Here is a 20,662-nt window from a genome sequence, read left to right as displayed (position 1 = left end):
CAGACAGCCACAGTTGTTAATAGGGAATTTTTAAAGGCTTTTTACTACTCCGCATCTCTCAACCACCCCTGCAAACTCCCACCTACTATCCCAGGTCAGACCACGAGCCAGCCAAACTCCCCTATCCAAGCAGATTTTTTTTGTTTTGCTACTGAATTTGCACGCACACACACACCAGCCTGACCTCTGAACTGCAACCAGACCTCAGGCGGTTAACAGCAAATGTTTATTTTCCTTTAATAAAGAGCAGGGTGCAACCATCCTGCTGTTAACGGAGTGACTTCAGATTAACTTACAAATTGTTCTCTATGCTTTGTTTTAAATGTAAGACAACCTTATACAATGCATTTCTCTAATTCCTTTCATCCCAAAGTGCTTTACAAAGTGACACTGGGGGGGGGGGGGAACCCCACAAATGAAAACATCTCCTACACAGAGAGACCATCTCACTTCCACTGCTGCAATGCAGCTACATTTGCTGTGCAATGCAGCAGCTAATGGCACATGGAAACATGTGGATATCCAAAGGTCCAGGGGGAGCAGATCCAAGGGGAAACTACCATGAATGGAATTTACCTGAGCTGAAATCTGCAGTTGGGGAAGGATATTTCCATTTTTTCCTCTTGAAAAGCTGGTGTCAAATTGCCACAAATCCAAAGACAACAAAAAAAGTGCAGGTTTATCATCAGCTTAAGACCCAGTCTGACTCTACACCAAAGGTGCTTTCTCCACACTTACTCTACATTTGACACTTACTTCTTTGGTGAAGAGTAGCAGACACATGCACTCACCTAGCTACGGTGAGCAGCATGAACTAAGGGCACTCAGCTGTGAGGGAGGCAAAAGCAGAACCGGGATGGTAACAACTACTCTGGCTCCAGCCCTTCTGGAGCTGAAGGTGGGTTCCAAAGTAGAACGTATTTCCAGCAACGTGTTCTCCCAGCTCCAGGGATGACAACTCATGTTTCACATGGCTACTCACCCTTGGCAAGTGACAGCATATGCCAGTATGGCTATAAGGAAGGGAGTCCCCTGAGGAGCAACGCAGCAGCATATAGCAAGTCTCTGCTCAGTGACAGAAAAGCCTGCACTCATGAGGGTCTTCCACAGCAAGGTTTTCTCAGATCTACTGTGAAGTTGTCCTTGCACTAGCTCCCAAACCAAAACCTGGTCTTCCCCCAATCTATTCCTCCCTCCCCTGGACAAAACCACAGCAGCTTGGGTTAGTTTTCTTCCACTAAAGACAAAGCTCCTACTGCAGCATCCCCCAGAAGACGATGAAACTCAATGGAGTTAAGGATAGTGATCCAGTTCTGGGCACCAATCTGCTAAGACAGGAGCTCTTATGAGCACAGAGACAGGGTAACATCCCAGAGCCAGAGTGCAGAAATGCCACATGTGATGAAAGCCCCAGGGTAGTGGCAGAAATGATTCTGCAGTCACTGAAGACTAATCAGCTATCAAACACTGTCATGGCTTTAACGCAGTTTGTATAGACAAGGTCTGGGGCTGAGCTTGAGCTATAGAGGGCCTCTGCTTTCCAAAAGCTTTGGCCACATCCCTCCCAGCACGTCTTGAGGCATCTTGTGGCCACATCCCTCACACGTACATGCAAAGATGTCTCAAACTTCCCCATTGGGGATGGCAGCCTGCAAAAAGCTGGGTTTCCACAACAGAAGTGAATCTCCAGGCCTGGTGTTATATTGGGCAGGAAATCTCTAGGTCTCAAAGCCCAACCTCGGCATGCACCTTCTGGAGACAGAAAGAACCTGGCCTGGGACCATGGTTTCCTTTGGGACAGTGGGAACAGCAGTGCCCAAAGCTACCCTCAGAGCAAGAACAGCTCAGAGGCATTTGCCTGTGGCAGAGATTCTTATCTAAGACCACCACAGGGGGCTTTCTGCACCTAGGACTGTCACAGGGCAACATCCGTGAGGATCTGCATCTGCCTGTGATGACTGCAGCAGATTCTCTAGGCTACAGGAAAACATTTTGCACTGACTGCAGCCAAGCTTTGGCCAGCTGTGAGTTATACAATTCCCCTGCTCACTTTCTTCCACTGAAGGCCCCAGGTGCACAGCTCTGGCCTCAGCTCTGACCATTCCCCCAGCCTGGATTACAAGAACCCAGTGCCAAATTGCAAGCTAAAAACAGAAACAAAACCCTCTTTGTGACTCAGCTAGTAGAAAGCTTCTCTTGAAGGCTCCTTAAAAGGAGCAAAGAAGTACTTGGAAACAGGCTGTTCATGGCTCTCCATAAGATTATTGTGTACTGCTGGCATTTGCAGGGCCGTGAGAGGAGTAAGTGATCAGCAAGGGCTAGGTGTATGGCTGGGCAACAGCACCCTCCACCCCAAGGAGGAAGTGGACAGACAGCCAGCATCTGTCCTGAAAGACTTGCTTATAAAGAAGGGAGCCCAAGACTCCTGTCTTGCACAGGACTAGCCTCAGACAATGCCAAAGCAGATTGCATATAAAAACAAAAGTTTAAAAATTGGATATAGACTGCACAAAGGAGACTCCACAGAGAACAGTCTGTAGATGGCCACCCCCAGAGCAGCCAGGACCAGCCCGGCTCCGAGACAGCAGCATGGTAGCTGCATTCCAGTCACAGTCAGAGAAGTGGGACAGCCAAAGGGGGAACTTGTGCTTCTTGCTCCATGATCAGCATCAGGCAGAGGGAGTGAGGGAGGGGAGGAAGCAAGGCCCACTGTGGGAGAGGCACCACATTCATCTGTTCGGCAAACCATTCGTACAGGAGCGGTTTCCTTCCACACCTGGGCCTCAGCTTACATCTCACTGGGAAAAAAACCAAGTTTGGCTAGAGACATCTCCCTCCGGAGCCGCATGACTTCCCAGTACATCAGCTCCACTGCAAAGCAAAAGGGGATGGGAAAAGAGGAGGAAGAAAAACAAAAACACAGTCAGCAAGACACAGCTGGACACCACCTGATTTTGTGCTAGGCTTTTGGCACAGCCCAGCCAGACTCATCCACAAGCAGGGAAAGCAGACATGCCAGAGGGGCCAGCAGGTTATTCCCATACCAGCTCAACCCTGGGGCAGAGCTCCCAACGAGCTGATGAGCAAGGAAGGGGTGCTCCTCTCCCTCCCAGTCATTAACCTCTCTTGCCTCTCTTCTGCCATTTAACTGTTTCTCAAGGACACAGGGAGTTCAGGGTACCCCAAGCTGGCCCCATTCCTGTCACGCTGAACAGAACCCTTCAGTTGCTCCCAATGGCCCACAGAGGGCACTCCCACCGCACGCAGCCGTTATCCCCTCTTACCGTCCTGCCTCACCAAGCCCTGCTGAATATAGCGAATATACGTGAAAAAGTTGCACACCGCTGTGATCTGAGAGAGAGAAAGAGAGAGAAAAAGGAGTCAGCTACAGAACTGCTTGGCCTGTCAAGAGGCCAGCCATAATTCCCAGCAGGAGTACTCTCTCAACACGTTCAAGCAGCTGAGATACAGCACCACATACTGTCAGAGGGGAAGAGAGAGGAAGAAAGCTGGTAAATATAACAAAATTCTGGGCATTTGCAATCCCATCCCAAGATATTGCACCACCCAGGACAAACTGTGCAAGAACTCCAGATTACTGACAGCTTGAGACATAAGTGATCACCACTGAATGTGGCTGCAAAGCCATGAACTTCCTTGGAGAGCACTGTCCCCTTCCTGAATGAAAAGACTCTGGAGTTAAAGGTTTGCAGAAAGTGTGTGTCCGGGGAAGTGAAGGGAGTTCATGATACACTGCACTGTTTTGGAGCAAGTGACAAAAAAAATCAGCCAAGTTAAGGCCATGTAGAAAACCAACAGCCTGTCTCAGAAAGCTGTACGTTTGCAGGGCTGGCTCTTTTGATCTGCAGCTCAAGACAGCATTTAAGCACATGCTTAATGGTGAGAACCTGCAGAACAGCACAGGGCAGAGGCTTTGAAGAAGTGCTCTGCTGAATCAGGGCCCCAACAGCAACATTAATAAATCGTTCACCTTCTCCCTGCCCTCTGAAGAAAAGGACAGTTTGTCCTCATTACCGTTTGAGTCACTGATCTGTACTGGAACAGTAACAAGAGCCAGCATTTAAAGAGCTGAAAATTAGTCTTCAAGAAAGGAGGGAGAAAAAGGGGGGAGCGGAAGGACTCTATCTTCCATGATTTGATTCATTAATCACACTGAAGACAGATTGCTTGAAGGAACATAAGCTAGAGCACCATACCCTGAGGTGGACCCAAGACCTACACCCTAGAGAGCCTGACCAATAGCCACCCCGACTCCAGGAACCAAACTCAAACTGATAGAGACCTATAAGGACTGAGGGCTGATCCAACAGCTCTTCCATCTTGGGGTTTGGAACAGTTTTGGAGGCCGAGGCACCCTGGAAAGGTGGAAGACTCACCCTGGCCCTGCAGGATGGCGAAATGTAGTAGTAATTCCCAGAATCCCCCAGCATGATACGGTGCTTGCAGGTCCTGGGGAGGCCACTTAGAGCACACTTCCTGCAGGGAAAGAAAAACAACACTTCAGCCTATGGCAATCCAGTGGCACAGTAGAACTTGGCAATCTAAAAAGCTAAAGAAAATCTCCAAAAAGAGATGAGAGTGGGAGCTCAGAAACCAGGCCTGTGTCAGTCAGCTTCCAGTAGAAAGAGAGGGAAAAAAGAAAAAAAAAAAAAAAAAACACACATGCAAACAGGGCTAACACAAGCCTTTTGCTCCTCAGAAGCTTCCAGAAATAGCAGGTTTAGGAGACCCTAGACTAAACATCTGCTACCATGAATTATTCCATGCCCAAGTAAACTGTGACAGTATCCCTTCCCTGGCAGACAGCCTATGACAGAACCACAGAAAATATGAAGGAAGTTAGCCTGAAGCAGTGTAAAATAAATATCATCTGGGGTCTGCATGTCTCTCCTACATTCCAGGCAAGGCTTTTGCAGGAGCTTCTGCCCAAGCATCTCTGTTTCCCTGCTGGGTTACATACTTGCTGCCTGGGGATCAAACCTGGTCTCAGAACAAATAATTCCAGCATTTGAGCAGAATCAGTCCCATCCGTGGCAGGGCCCTGAAATTCATGACTTGCCACCTTTCTTCAGTGTCCTCCAACATGGCACTTTCCTTGAAAAGTGTCCCTGCTTGGACCCTACCATACACTAAGCCTACAAGGCTACCACACTCCAGGAAAAACATTTAAGGACAGCGGTTCACCTTGCAAGTGTTACATCGAAACTTCAAAAGAAAGATTTAAAAATGAGATCTCCTCTGTGGCACAAGCAGCAGCCAATAGGAATTCTGTGTGACCTCTCAAACTTTTGCATCATCCTTTCTCACCACCAAGTGGCACGAACCGTGTTTTCACCAGCTGCTCAAACTGGGAACTCAAAAAAGCTATATGGCAGCCTTTATGCTGGGCTCCTGTTAATTAGCTGGGGCCTGAATTGAACCCAGTCCACTTGATGCCGCATGGAGTGGCTTTGCACAGACTTCAATGGTTTTTGGATAAGGTTTGCAGTCCCTAAGAACAAGCCAATCCCTTCCTGTGCAGACAGGGTAAAAGCTTAGCTTCACAATTGCAAGATGATTTTAGATTAAACAGAGAAAATAGAAGTCTTTTCAAAACAGCTCAGAGCCGAGGAAGACCAGCAAAGGATGGATACGATCAGAAAGAGGGGAGCATGCACCTATTTTCTTGCAATTTCCTTCCATTATTTACACAAGATGATGAATGGTTCTCAGTATCAGCCAGTGGCTTCCTTCATCATCACTTAATACAGTAAAGTAGAATTTCCTGCTGCACAGTCATTACCACATTCTCAGAGACCAAGTGTCGGCATGGTGAAAGAGGGACATCATTCCCCAGCTGCAAGAACTGCTCCAGAGGCCAAAGATGACAATAAAAACAGCAGCAGATGATCTGCAGAGCTTCTGAGCGTGTGTCAGTACTTGCTTTCCCCTCCTATCAAGCAAATATTAGCTAACAGATAAAAGTGGAAGCGTGGGCTGTAAGCGCTCAGATGCAATGAGACGTGCTCACTCCCCAAATATTAACACAACTGAAGACGACTGATTCCTCAGTAAGTGCAGGGCAAACAGTATCTTTGTAAAACAGATACCTTTAAGAGGTCCTTAATTTAGGCACTGCCGAACACAAGAAAACGAGAATCATGCTGGTTACTCCCAGCTTCACTGGTACCATTTGGTGTAACCCAGGTTACCACAACCATGGCGAGGAGTAACTAAACCACAGCATGAGAACACCTACCCTTTGGCACTCCACACACCCCGGGGTGCAAGCCAGTGGGCCTCAGCATCTTCTGGAAAGACCAACATTTTACTCCAATGTTGCACGGACAATGTCACAGAACGTAGCGGCCAACTCAGTCCAAGCCTAAGCTCCTGAAAGTTTTGGACTGGGGCCTGTGCAATAGGCTGCTTTCTTGCCTCTGTTGCACGACATGCCCAAAGGTGCCATAAAAATCAGCATTTTGCATCTGAACACAGACAAACCCCTTCTGGGCCATTTCTTGCCACAAGCAAGGCTACTTACCACCTTGTCTGCGTGGTAATTAAACAGCATTAAGAATTTAGGTTAGTTCAATTCTAGCCTCAAAGCTGCTAATCCCCACTAAGTTAGTAACTTGTTAACGGATCAGAGATCTTTGATCACTGACTAAACAAACAAATACTTCACTTACGTTACAATTTGTGACCGGAACCCACTGTGAAGAGAAAAAAAATCAGAAGGAAACTGATCAGGATAAACACAGGATGGGTTGTTCTCAGCACAGGCCTGACACATGCTCATGGAACAGTGTGTCTAGAGATAAGAAAATGCAGAAGAGCATGGTAGGAAGTCCGCATGTGAGCAGAGTTCAGTTACAGGAACACCTTAGCCTAGAAGACGCTCTGCTTGAAAGGGGGGAGTGGGAGAAGAGGGAAGAAGAGACAGACAGAGAGAGAGAGGGAGAGTACAAGCCCTGACCAGACTTTAATTCAATGGCTGAATAAAGTCCCCTTTCTTGGTCTGGAAGAGCATGTCACCTTCTGCTACTGCTCTTCTTCTTGGAGGTAATTTGTTTGTCACATCAGACATACAGCCGTGCAGCTCTGGAGCAGCCACAGCCCCTTCCAGTAGTGCAGTCACAGCATGGGAGAGATATTAAGCAGCGAGAAGGGATCTCTTCTGACCTAGCCTCAAAACTACCTGGAGCATCGTCAAAGTCAGCAGTGCGAGGCGAGCTCAAACCTCATGGGATGCAAGCACATGAGATAACACTGCTCTGACTTAGCTCTCTCATCCTAGGGTATGCAAAAACACACCCTTCAGAGACCATTAAAATGGGTTCGCCTTTTAGGAAGGAGGGGGGAAGAGAAAAAAACCTCTTTGGAGCTTGAAGGCACTAACACACCACTGAGTTACCCTCCAGACAGTCAGTGTCAGTACATCAGCTGAACTGAAATACCAAGCTCTTCACATGAGGTGGAGGGTTAAGTTGAGCTGAATTAGAGCTGACCATAAACTAGGAGCACAATCAGCTGAGCCCTGGTAACCTTTCAGCTCATCTGACTGTGTAAGGCCTGGCCAAACACCATGCAGAGGCACAAAAAGACCAGCGGCAAGGGAAGAAAAAAGGGAGCACAAGAGAGGTTCCTTACTTTGGCCCACCACACTCTACTGCTGACACCTTCACCACAGGCAGCGTCTGCGAAGCAACAGGCTCAATGGTGAGTGTGTTCTGCTCCACAGCTGCTCGCACCAGCTCCGACAGCTGCAGCAAAGAGAAATGACTGCAGGTATGGATGCGCAATGGACCCTCCAGAGAGGGTACAGCTTCGGTGCTGCCCAACTGTGCAGTTTTTCTCCTCCTTTTCCAGCACTCACCTCCTGCTTAGTGAAATCCAGGCATGGTCCTACATCTTCTCGGTAAATTCTGTCCAAGAAGGAGCAGGATTTATCCAGAGTTGGAGACTCCTTCCAGGCCTGGAACTCAGCAAATAAAATGGAATCGACCTGCAGCAAGTGTCCAAGAAGGGTGGGAAGAGAAGAGTTTGGTCAAAGGGAGAGATACCTTATCAGAAGGCATCTGTTAGCATGCGGGTAAACCTAGCTTCTAAACACATTTGCTTCAGCATTGAGAAAGGCTCAGACATCACAGAAGCATCTGAGGGAACCAGGCTCACGCAAGAGGTCTTCTGTCTCCCACCCATCAGTTCTGCACTGGACTGACACAGCTATGCAGGTTTCTAGCAGAATAAACCCACTAGACACCTGCATTTCTCATCTTCCTCCAGGCAGGCCAGAGCCTTTGCTGCAGGAAAGCCACCAGGCAACTGCTATGCGGACCAAGTTCCCACTCAGCCTATGACAAGAATGACAAGGGCAGCTGAATGGCAAAGCACAGTGGCAATGACACCCAGGACACAGAAGGCAGAACCCTTCTGTAAGCAAAGGATTGCTACGCAAAAAAGGATGAATTGGAGAAGAAGGGGGGGGAGGAAAAAAAAAAAAAAAAGAACCACACACACTACTACCAACAAACAGCCATCAGCAAGACTACAATTAGCAAGTCTAAGTAACAAGGTGTGCCAGCCCTTTAAAGACCACTCCAAGTCCTGAGACTCCCCAAACACTCGAGTTCTGAAGTAATGGGAATGCTGGACAGTCACGTAGGCTGGCGGAGGCAAGCCGAGCGTAGGAAGCCAGGTCTTTCCAAGGGAGCTCAAAGAGCAGAAATAGATCCAGATTCCAATGCCTACTCATTCCCTTTACAGATGGGCTCGCAAGTATTACCACTCCTCAGCAGCGAGGGACCCAGGACAGAGCTTGCTCTCCTCTCTCGAGCCAGCAGGAAGGTTGCTCCCTCCATCCTGCATTCCTAGCCGGCTGGAGACTCTCTGGGGCCTGACATTTCAACCCCAGATGGCAGCATCAGCCCAACCACCAACCTGACTGACAGAGCATCTCCTTAAAAGGCCAGCAAATCCTGTTAAAGCTGCTGAAAGGAGGAAAAAAAAATAAAAATAAAAAAATAAACCCACTGAGCAATACAGAAAATGAGTGAAGAAAGCTGAGAAAGGTCCAAGTTCTAGCACACTCGCTCTGTGCTATGGAGACTGCTCACCTGGTGCCAGGAGACAGCTTCAGAGCCACAAGATGGAAAAACAATTTGAGAAACAAACAGAAACAAAACAAAAAATGGAGGTTAGCATAAAAGGAAGCTAGAACTGAAAAGCTGGAAGTGAGAGGCACATGGGTCCCACCCTCCCCAATCCTGTTCTCAACGCCTTGCCCAGCCTCCAGAAAGGTTACCTGCCGCAAGGATGAGGAAGCATCTGCCCCCAAGGCCTGCCAGGCTGGTTCATAGGTGATGTGGATAGCCTTCCCAGGGATGATACAAAGGAGCAGAGAGAGGAGAGCGGGTACCCCAGACTTTGAGGGCAGAGGAAGAGACAGACAGTCAAGGAAAAGGTTTAGAGATAGGCAAGAAAGAGAGGTAAAAAAGACGTGAGACAAACAGATAAAGACACAGGCTGAAGCCCTCTCCTTCTGGGAGCTAAGCCCACTGCTCAAGATATCGCAGAGCCACAAGCCACACCTTTGGACTTCAGCTTGAGGCGCAATAAAGGGAACAGAATTTCTGCCATTTTTAGGCTCGGTTTAAGGTGCATGTTTTTCCATAAAGCACAGAGTACTTAATCTCCAAGTGCCAGGTTCCCTTTTACCACCTCTCACACAGGCCATTAAAGAATTTGAGAGACAAGAGTTAGTAAGTTTAGAAAACAAAACAAAAAAAACCCACTCATCCTTAATACATAAAATTATTAGTCACTCAGGGAACTATAACACTGGCATTTTAAGCTCCAAGATATCTGCAGCAGGTAGAAATTGTCTATACAAAGAAATGTGATCTGTAACATTGATGACAGGTCCAGACTTTTAAGAAGCAAGTGACTTACAAGAGCTAGCATTTTTCTGAACAGCACAAGCTCTGCTGAGGTTGAGCTGAGAACAACCAAATGAACTACCCAGTCAGCAAAAGTTATCCCCGCTTACAGTAGGCACAAGGTGACTTCTTCAGGGTAGTCAGTGGTTCACCTAACTCAGGGGTCTCAAGTTTGGAGCTCCTCTGTCCTGACTGAAGGAATCGTTAGCATTGGGAGAGGTCACAGGACCTAAAGATTAAGAACCTTCCTTCCTGGCCCCCAAAGCAGCTTCTAACTATGTATCTGACACCAACTTCCAGCATATCTGGACTCTTCTCCATTTGACCAAGAGAAACCAGTGCAGCATGGCTTTACAGTTACTGAGCTGACTTTGCCCTTGGTTTTCTTTCCGACACAGCCTTTGTTCCTCGTTCTGTGAGCAGTTAAAGATCTTCATCTCCTGTTGCTACTGCTGTCTCAGGACAGGGGCTATAGACAACACTGCCTGGAGCATTTCATCCAAACTCTAGCAACAAGAGCGCTATACAGAAGCTGTCAAGGCACGTTCACTGAATTCATTGCCTAATACTGGGATTACCAGTGTTGCCAGCAGCGTCTTGTTTGTCAAGGGTACTAATTCCACTAACTGCCCTTATGCCTGTGTCCTCAGCACACGCCAAGTGACCAGGAACCTTCCTGTTCCCCTCATGCTGCCTCAAGACAGAGGCCACAGGTGCAGAAAAATCAGCAGAGACATGTCCCCCCATCAACACCTTCCACTGCATTCTCGCTCATTTTCACTCTTCCTGACCAAATGCCACAGGCAGTCTTCTTTCTGGTTCCCGGCACAGCTGTGCACACATCTGGCTAGTCCCAGGTGGAAAGGTCCTTCTAGTAGGCAGGAACATTACTTACACCCAAGGTCCCAGCAGGTGGGGAACAAACAGAAAAGATCATAAAAATCACCGAAGGGAATTAAACAGGGTTTGGTTGAAAGATATTCTCAAATGCCTTGTATGCTTCTCTGTCCCACTCCAGTAACGTGCAGTTGGCGAGGAAGATAAACATTAAGTATATGCCCCGTAGGAAGAGGAAGAACAGTGACATGCCCAAGAACAACCAACGGGAGACAGAGACCAGAAGTTCATGGAGGAGTGGTAGCATCCAGGCCCAGGCTCCAACCATTAAGCCATACTAGGCAGAGAGAAGGAACCAAAGCCACATCAGAGCAGGCAGCGGTTTCAACCATCAAGATGCAGCAGAAAGCTGGCTTTCTACTAAGCAGCTCCTGAGACACCCACTGCCAGCACTGCTAACTCCTGGATCTGTCCATGCCCTCTGGAGATCCCTAAAATGCTTCCTCTAGCAGCTGTCCTGACGCAGCCTTGAATGTCGTTCCCAGAAGGGGAAGTCTCCACAAATGGAAACCCTCCAGAGCCTGGCTCAGCACAATTCAGGGAACAAGCCATGCTACTGCTCACGCAACTTCTTCCAACACTGAAACCACAGAGCTTTCCAGGAAGCCCTGCACAGAACCCTGCCCTGGGAGCACAGCGACAGCAGCAGCTCCAAGGCTGATGGAGTCAGTCGCCCTCACCCACCTCTTTGCACTCATGGCTGACTGGCTCTGGGGTCACACTCTGGCTGGCAGCTGTGATCACCGCGCTGCTGGTGCTCTTGTTTCGGCCATGCCCTTTCCTGAAGACAGCCTTGGTGGGACTCTGAAGCTGTGGGTGCAGCTCCCGGTTTGGAGAGGAAGGTGTGGATGTGATCACTAGAGTCTTCAAAGCCGTCACCTCGGCCTGCAGCATGTCAATCTGAGGAGACAAGGCAGGAGTCCGCAGCACCTTCAGTACCTGCTGAGCCTGCAGCGCCCCACCAAACACAAGAGCCCCAAGGAACCCTGTTGGGGACTTAGGGCTATCAGCTACGGACCCAGTTATGCAGCCTTCTCCCCATTCTCCCAAACACCCACCATCACCTAGAATCTTAATGAGAGGAACAACAACATTTGGAAATCCTTCCCTCACCTCCTCAACAGTCTGAGCACCTGTTGCCCCAGGCTTTTAAGATCCAACAACCCAGAAGCAATTTCTCTTTGTCCTCAAGAACGAACCAGTTCAGCAGCCCCGTGATGCAGCTTAGTCAAGACATTCTCACTCCCCAGCTCCCTACTCTCTCAGTCCACAGAGCTGTGGCAGTTAAACAGCAACAGGTCACTTCTCCATGGATCCTCTGAAATCCATTCCTCAAAGGGCAGCTGGATCAGCAGAGGACTGTAAGGAAGCCTTCCCCCCGCCCCCACCCTCAGTCATTGTCTGCTGGAGAGGGAGCAGAGCCAACACAGCATCTGAGGGAGGCAAAGCAGCGGACGCTTTGCTCTCCTCCAGCCAACAAACAGCACCGTGGCAAGGCCAGGCAGAGATGGCACCAACCTAGCACAGAGATCAAGTCACAGAGAGCGCAGTTCTCACCTTCCCCCGTGCCTCCCTCAGCTGTTTCTCTGACGCCGCCTGTTTAGTGTTTGCTTCTCTCACCATCTTGTGCGCTTCCTGGACCAGAGAGAGTTTTAGTCTGCCTGCTGCAGCCCCAACTCGCAGAGTTCACCGGGCAGGCCACAGCTCTGCCGTATCACATGCTCTGTGCGAGTAGGCAGGGAGACAGACGTCACTGCCACATCCAAAGGTTTTACGCTGTCAGCTGCGAGGAGTCTTCCCCCAGAGCTCCCCAGAACAAGGCTGTCAGCATCAGGGCCCAGAGTGCATCCCCCTCCTAGGAGTTTAGCTGGCTGAGTCCAAGGTCATCTCCTTTGCTGATAAGAGCTGTTGTGAAGAGAGTTAGAAGCAAGAGCTTGCCGCTCCTTCCCCCCACCGGGACCTGCTGTAAAGCTGAGGCCTTTCTGCTGGCTCCTACCTGTGCTAGGTCACAGCCAAGCAGCAGCTATGTCCACACCTGGTCTTGTTCCTCCGCAATTCTGACACAGACCCACTGGCTGGGCTTCCTGGGCAGCCCTCAGCTGTGCTATCACTAAGCTGGCCCTGAGCCCAGGCAACCAAACCTCCAGGAGGGGGGATGCTCTCAGGGCCCTTACGTGCAACACCAGCCTGTGCCTCAAAGATGCAGCTGGGCTCTTGCCTTCCTCACTGCCCAGTCAGACCTAGAGATTAGAGCTGGTGGGAAATGGGATTTTGCCAGCATAGTGTTTGGCCAGAATCATATTTTATACATACACACACATATATAAATAAAAAAATTTATATATAAAAAACTACAAGTCCTCTGAGCACTCACTGGAGCCCAGTATGCTGGGGATGCTCCAGTTGCTCCTTCCCCAAGCAAGGGCTGACATGAGGCAGGGCCACAAGTCACTCGTCTTTGCTACACAGCAGCTTCTGTCCAGACCTTGCTACAGAGCAGCCACGGGATGGGGACATCTGGTTTTGCTTGGGTTTGCAACCATGAACCCATGCTTGCTTGTTGTGCCCTCTATGACACACTACAGGCGGCAAGATGGGAGAGGAACACATGCAAACCCTCCCCAGGAGCAGGTAAGAGCCTCCATGAGGATGCGCCTGCAGCATTGCCCAGGTCTGCTTCTCCAAGGGGGAAAGAAGAGGTGGAAGAAGGAAACTGTGGGAAGAGGTAGGACGAGTATGGTTCAGGGAAAGCCTACCTCAAAGGTGGTGGAGGTGAGCTTAGATTAAGAAACAATGGGAAGAGAAAGAGGGCGGTACCTCAAACAGACTAGCTGTTAACTCCTCTAGTTCCTGTTCCAGCTGTTCTCTGACTTTTGACAGTCTCTCACATTCCTTGTCCTTCAGTTTCAGCTCCTGTCCAGGGAATGGACAAGAATGTGAGAGCTCCAAAGCATTTTGTCTCCCCTTCCATCCGCTCCAGACTGTGGCATTTAGCCCCTTCCCTCCCTTACCTCTAAGAAAACCCCACTTCCCAAGTCTGCACCTCCATTCTTGGGTGTTCTCACAAACCCTGGGCTTTACCTTCTGCGCTTTGTGCAGCTCTTCCTTCAGGAACTCGGACCCCTTTTCACGGATCTCCACTGAGGAGCTGCGCAGACGGGAGACGTTGAGCTGCTCGGTGGACTGGCTCTCATCCCCACCTGGGTCCTGGCACTCAGGCTCCGGCTCCTCCTTGCTGCCTTTGGACGGCATCAGCGGCTTCCAGTGTCCCACAGCTGGCTGCTTCTGGCTATCTTCCTCAAAACAGGCCTGGCTGTGGGGTACCAATACAGTGAAACTTCACACGGGAGCTGTCTACTGGGGGCAATCAACACACCTGCCAGGCTGAGAAACACCCTTGGAGGCAACATCAGGACAGGCTTGACTGGCTTTCCACAACATCTTGAGAAGGTTGAGCAGCGTTGCACCAAAAAGGGCACTCAGCAGCAAGCTCTGCTTGCTAGAGAAGCTGTGGTGGGTCCCAATCAAAGGCACTGAAAAGGCTGTGGGCCACTGCGCTGCAGGAATCTGCCTACAGCAGCTGAATGGGGGGCCAGAAAAGCATCAGGCCTCCTCCAAAACTAGGACTAGCAGTTGTTTCACAGCCATCCTCTAACACTCCCAACACATCCTCCTCCAGGCTCCCAAAAACACTAAAGCGAGGCCAGGAGGATAGGCCAGGACAGGCTTAGGGGACCTGCTTTGTGCACAACAGCAGCACCTGACCCTTTCCCCCTTGGCTGGGCTTGTTTTTCCTCAGCAGAGGCCCTTCTAGGAAGGGAAAGTCCTAAAAGAGCCAATTCCTCCCATCCAGCTCTTCAAACAAGGACTGAAAGAATCACCAGGGGAGCCCGTTAGAAAGCAAATCCCCAGGGAGACTAGGATTCACATAGAGGTGGAGGAGCAACATTTCCCCCCCTCCCTTATCTCTGCATCACGCAGTCCCCAGCCAGGCAGCCAACCAAGAAGCCAACGCAGGTCTGAAGGAAGATCAGAAGCTTCCTTACTCTCAGCAAAAGCAACTTCTACACCCATTCTCAGTCCAGTCAAGCCCTGCAAGGATTAGCGAGACATCTGATGAGCTTAGGGCTGAAATAAATGCGCAGAGACAAGGAGCCCAAGTGACAGGCAGTGCTGGATACTTACCACCACCTTGGTCCCTACCCCTGGCAGGCAAAGGACAGTGCTGAAGCCCTGCTCTGGACTACGAATGCTGCAATCTGATGCAAACCCACCTACCCTCCCTCCACCTTCACTGAGCAACTTAGCAAGCTCTGTCATACATTTGTGCCTCGGTTCCCCTATCCTGCACATTGATTCCAGGCAAATTTTGAAAGTTAGCACAGGCATACGGAGCATGAGACTGAGCCATTTCTCTTGTGCCTCTTCCCAGCAAAGCCTAGTAAATGCAGTGAACAGCACTGCACGCAGGCACTGTCTCCCTGTTGAAGCACTTCACACTTTTGGTATGGATTGCTTCCAGACCAGCAACAGAGAGGAAACGACTGTTCAAGATAAAGACTTTGGAGAAAATCTCTACTTCTATCCTAGGATCTTCAAGAATCACACCGAATACAGTTTAAGACATTCAGCCTTTTAAGAAAGGCTGGTTTCTCAACAGTGAGTACTCCCTCACAGTCAGTTAAAATCTGGACACACACACAGCTTACTAGTCAAAGCAAAGCATTTAGTAACTCCTGGTTTTATCCTTCTCAACTGGTGTGTCCCAGATGCTTTAACTCAGAATAAAGCTGGAGAACTCAAGCCTGCTGCTCCAGGAATCCCTCAGTTTCAGAAGTACTGCTCAGACACCCAGACTTTGGCATCGCAAATCAGCATGCCCGCAGAACAGAGCGCAGAGCAACAGGAGAGAAAAACAGACAGCAGCCTGCTTGTTTACGACTCCGGTAAACACCCAGTGGGCTTAAGTTCAGGGACACTGCTTCCCCAACTGAAGAGTAGCAGCAAGAAAAGACAGTAGAGCTCTCATTCCCCAGCAACACACAAGCTCTAACCCTCTTCACTGCAAACCCAGCCTTCCTCCCCCCCCCCCCCTCCTGCTTCAGAAGGGAAAGCTCTATTTTTAACTAAGTATTTAGCCAGTTTCCCACTAAAGTCCTCCACACAGCTGTCTAAGACAGAGTATTTCCACTGAGCTGAGATGAACCCCTATTTCTTAGTTGCAGTGACTGGCAAGCACAGACTTAATAGAGTGAGCAAACCAGAAAAAAAACACACCCAGGACACTGTTCCCCAGTGCTCTGGATGACTTTGTCAGAAAGCTATCACAGATCCCAGAAGAGGCTGATGAATTTAGTAGGCTCTGCAGCTGATCCCCATGATGAGGCACTGCATGAGCATCACCCCTTTTTCACTCATTGAGCTGTCCTCATGTGGTCACTGGCCATTTGAAGTCAGAGGGAGCGCAATCAAGCCTTGCATACGTGGAAACTTTCTATCATGTCCAGCCACGCAGCAGCATGCACACACCGCAATTCCGATTAACTTGCTGCCATTTCTCTGCCACAAGCCTTAGCTGAGCGCTGGTGCTGTCCTCTTCCACACACAGCACCAATCCCCCTTCCACCACACTCCTTCTGGCCACTGCTTCTTGCCCACTGCCTTCTCCTGCACAGAAGCTGTCACTTGCCAAGCCTCCTTCTACCCTTTAAGGTTCACTTTCTGTTCCTCCCTTTTTCCAGCCTCTTCCGATCATGCCCCGTCTCCTGCACGCCGAACAAGCCTCACTCTTCTCCCCTGCTCTGGCCCCAGCTCCCCTTGCTGTACAACAGAGCGCAGACAGACTACGCTTATCTTCTCAGCCATGCCCAGCTCAAGACAGCCTTGACCCCTTCATTTGACCCAAATGCAAAAAAAGCAGTCAAATTAGGAGGGCTGTCTACTGACAGGCCTTCTTCTCCTAGGCTACGTCACCTGGCAAGAGCATGTGCTACTGCCTTTTCTAGGCAAATTGCCCTGGAGATTATCCTCCCTCTCCTCAAAGTTGTACACGAGCAAAAGCTGTCCCCAATCATCTTTCAAAAAGGGAAGGAAGCAGCAGCCAGAAAACTGCCACCAGCTAATTTAGCTTAGGTACAGAAGAAAAGCATGTGAGAAGTCACAGAAAGAAAACTCTTTGGACCCTTGGAAGACTACAAGCACGGAACCACCCATGGTGGCCCTGCCATGCAAACTGAACGGCATTTTTATTTCAGCACCACGGGACCGGGACACGCAGGTGGTATCAAAGATTTTGCCGACATCTTCATTAAGCATGCACGAGTGAAAGCACCAGAAGGATGATCACACAGCAGTGCTGGAAGGTAAGAAAGGATAGAGAAGGAGCTGGGGTCCTGCTGACTCCACCTTCTTCTACTGAACATCCACTGGAAAAAATCTGGGGGGGGGGGGGGTGTTCATGCTGGTGGTAATGCTAAATTTGGAAGCGTGGAAAATAATATTAAGAGGGTACCTGAGGGAAAAGGAAAAGGCAAGGAAATAAAATTAGTTTCAGCCAGAGGATAAAGAACAGCCAGTGCCTCCAAGCAAAGATAATTCATATCAAGCGATTCAGCAGGTTGGAACTGCTTGATAAAAAGCAACCCACAGAGGGATGAGTCTGAATGAGTGAGCCATGACCAACAAGAAGTCCCAGCCTGGACAGACACCTGCTGTTTGAGGCCAGTCAGAGAGGGAGGGAGGGAGAGAGGGAGGGAGGGAGGGAGAGAAATAGCACTATGTGGTGTCCAGACTGTGCGGAGCCTGCTCCATCCAGCTGGGCTGCTCTGTTGGCACATTGGTTAATCAGAGGAAAGGCAGAACTGCCTAGAAGAAATAAAATGGTTTAGAACACTCAAGATTAGCTAATGTGTATCACTTACCTAAACAGTGACATCACTAATGGGATAAGGAGGTCTCCAAAGGCTCCAAACACTAAGGAAGGGGAGGGATTAAGCAGCAGAATGACCCAAAAGAAAGGAATGAAACCAATCACAGGAAGGTGGAAACTGAACGAGACCAATCCATCCTTGCCACCAATATCAGGGGAGGTTCTCTGCAATGGGTTTGCCAAGAAGCAGGGAAGGAGTTCCAGAGAGGTCTGTTCAACAGTTAAACCATCTCCCAGATGATGTAGTGGAAGCCCTCTCTGCTGTGGCCTTTTGAGATTAAACTAAGTTACAGGGAACACATCTCTCCAGATACTTCAGCATTAGATGGGAAACAGACACGATGGGGCCTGGTCAGTCTTAGCATCTCCGGCTTCTGTGATCACAAAGAAACAAAGAGCAGAAGATGGAGGAAAAGGTAAATTCAAACCTGATCAGCTGGTAAAAAGTAACAAGAAAAACAAGGACAAAGAGCAAGGGAAAAGGCAAAGCTACACAAATCAAAAGGAGCATTTCAGCAGTCTGCTAAGCTACCAAGACAGCCAATCTACCCCTTACATAAAACAGGAAGAAAAAATATTGTTTCTTTACGGCTCTCAAATTCTCAGGTGAAAGTTGTCTGTCTTGGAGGCAAGCGCTCTAGCATACTTCCACATGCTACGGAAGAAAACTGGAGGACACAGATGAACAGAACAGTCCCACCCACACAGTCTCTGTAATGCCAAGGGACCTAAAAACCTCTCCTGAAAAAAAACACTCTATCTTCCGTTACAGAACAGTGCAATTCTCCACTCTGTGCAAACAGAATTCCCCAGAATGCCACTGCTTTGCTGACTCCTGCCCAGCAGAGCCCCTGTCTCCACTGTCCTGCCGGGGCTTTGAAGTATACCCCCACTGAGACCAAAGGACAGCGTGTGCTAGCACCTTCTTTCCATTGCTCATCTGACTGGAGGCTACATTCCTCAGAAAATCCTCAGTATCATATTCTAAAGGTCCCCCACACGCAAGAAATGAAACTTCAAAAAAGAAAAAAAAAACCCACAACCTTCTAAAGTTGGATTTTGTAGAAAAGGCAAAAAATGTGCAGGATCCGCACTTTTTCCAGCAGGGCCCCACATGTTTCCTCTAATGCTGATCTGACAGGACTATTTCCTGTACGAACAGCCTGCGGGTCTCTCCAGGTTGAAGTCTGCTGCTCAAACTCACGCAGAGGAGCTGGCTTTTTTGCCCCAATCGCTCGTCATAACCAGAGCAAAAGCCTGACAGCCGAAAGAACATGGTAACCCCTGATTGCAGTGCGTGCCTGAAATCAGAGCACAGCTGACACGCTGACACGTGTCCTCAGACAGCATTTACTCACCTGCCCCAAAAGACTCTCAGTTACAAACGTCCCAAAAACGTTTACCTTGGCACAACGCACGCTAGCATTCCATTACGGCATAACGTGGCAATTTGTTTTTCTTACATTACGGTGTAACGTAGCGACTCCTTTTTCTTACATTTGCCTCAACAGACAGCAACCAGCCACGGCTTATGTCAGGGGCTCGCCGTGGAGCGGTATCGCTGTCTCCGTACCTGGATTTCATGCCGCACGGTGTGTGTGCACACACAGCCCTCGCACACCGGGACGGCCTTCGGGGGAGGCCGAGCCCCGAGGCCGCCAGGCGTTACCGCAAACCCGGCGGGCTGAACGGCGAAACGCGACCCGGCTCCCGCGGCTCGGCGAAACGCCTCGGCCCCGGCACCTCTCTGACCCCCGCACCGAGCGGCCGCCCCTCAGGGCTGCCGGCTGCCCCTTCTCCTCAGGGGAACCGCCGCCGCTGCGCCGCCCGCCCGGCCCCGCCGCCCCTCCCCCGCGCGGCGCTAACGGCTCCCCGGCCGCCCCCTGCCCCCGCGCGCAGCCGCCGGGCTCCCGCACCTACCCCCGCCGCATGCTGGGTCCCGCCGGCACCGCACCACAAGGCGCCGCTCCTCACGGCGGCGGCGGTGGAGGAGGAGGAGTGAGCGCCGCTGCCGCCGCCGCCGCCGCCGCCCCCATGGCCCGCAGCCGTGCCCGGCTCTGCGGCACCGCCTGAAGGACGCGCCCGCCGCGGGGCGGGGCGGGGCGGGGCGGCGGCGGGCGGTGCCACGTGACCGCGGCGCCGCTCCAACGGCCGCAGGCGCGCGTGCGCCTCCAGGGCGCCGCCCCGCGCGCAGCGCCCTCAGGGAGCGCGGGGGGGGCGGGGCCGCGCTGCTGGCGGCCGTTGGAGGGGCGGCCGTTGGAGGGGCGGCCGTTGGAGGGGCGGCCGTTGGGGGGGCGGCGGTGCCCGGCGTCTCGGGGGGAGCAACGGCTGCTTTTTAACGTGTTTTACTGCTGTCGCCGCGTGGGAGTCTTTTCAGTTGCGTTGTGTCCCAGTCAACGTCCAGACTCGGGGTGCGGAGCCAAATCCGGCCCCGTTGCAGCCCCTGCCAGGCCTCTCCTGCAGCCCAGCGCTGGCTGCGCCATGGGCAAGACTGGCAGAAAGAAGCCGTATCCTCACCCGGAGAGGCAAGTGGGGACGAAGCTGTTCTCCCCAGGTCACCGAGTAACGCTCCGTCCCAAGCGGAAATTCAGCTGCTGTCTCAGCAGTTGACACAAGGTCATAGCTCCCAGGTTGGGGATACAGAAAGGGTTCTGTACTTCGAGGCAGGTTGTTTCCTTGCCCAGGGGTAGGACAACAAGGTTGCAAAATACAATGGTTTTATCAGTCTTGTGATACTTAATGTTTTCCTCCAGCTTCTGGAACGGGAAATCATGCCAATCTCAGCTCCTAGTGATAGAAACTAGGCAACGTTTCTAGACCTTAGGATTGCAGGGAAGAGTATGAAAGGCCCAGTGGATAGTCATCAAAAGCACAAATCCAAGAATTTCTAAGTCAG

General features: G+C 50.5%; 1 protein-coding gene across 2 annotated transcripts; it reads right to left on the bottom strand.

Annotated features, from left to right (window-relative positions):
• Positions 1 to 207: 207 nt before the first annotated feature.
• Positions 208 to 19,894, bottom strand: RAB3IL1 (RAB3A interacting protein like 1). 2 transcript variants are annotated; one of them, XM_064513306.1, is made up of 11 exons: positions 19,687 to 19,894; positions 13,920 to 14,151; positions 13,656 to 13,751; positions 12,396 to 12,473; positions 11,523 to 11,738; positions 7,880 to 8,008; positions 7,654 to 7,766; positions 6,693 to 6,716; positions 4,398 to 4,497; positions 3,285 to 3,351; positions 208 to 2,871 (listed from the first exon to the last, which is right to left on the bottom strand). In XM_064513306.1, exons 1-11 carry the CDS (start codon positions 19,695 to 19,697, stop codon positions 2,789 to 2,791), a joined length of 1,149 nt encoding a protein of 382 aa, XP_064369376.1. In that variant the 5' UTR covers positions 19,698 to 19,894; the 3' UTR covers positions 208 to 2,788. The 2 variants fall into 2 exon arrangements, with proteins under 2 accessions (XP_064369376.1, XP_064369377.1); XM_064513307.1 differs by lacking the exon at positions 6,693 to 6,716.
• Positions 19,895 to 20,662: the final 768 nt, after the last annotated feature.

This window comes from Dromaius novaehollandiae, chromosome 5, assembly GCF_036370855.1.
Source record: "Dromaius novaehollandiae isolate bDroNov1 chromosome 5, bDroNov1.hap1, whole genome shotgun sequence".
Classification (NCBI taxonomy): Eukaryota; Metazoa; Chordata; class Aves; order Casuariiformes; family Dromaiidae; genus Dromaius; species Dromaius novaehollandiae.
The sequence above is the reverse complement of the archived record's forward strand: the minus strand, read 5'-3'. Positions and strand labels throughout refer to the sequence as shown.

Coding starts and splice junctions, on each gene's coding strand:
- RAB3IL1 (XM_064513306.1), bottom strand. Junction 13,752..13,919: donor AGCTGCACAAAGCGCAGAAG/GTAAAGCCCAGG, acceptor TTCCCTGGACAG/GAGCTGAAACTGAAGGACAA. Junction 3,352..4,397: donor CGCCATCCTGCAGGGCCAGG/GTGAGTCTTCCA, acceptor TCTCTCTCTCAG/ATCACAGCGGTGTGCAACTT.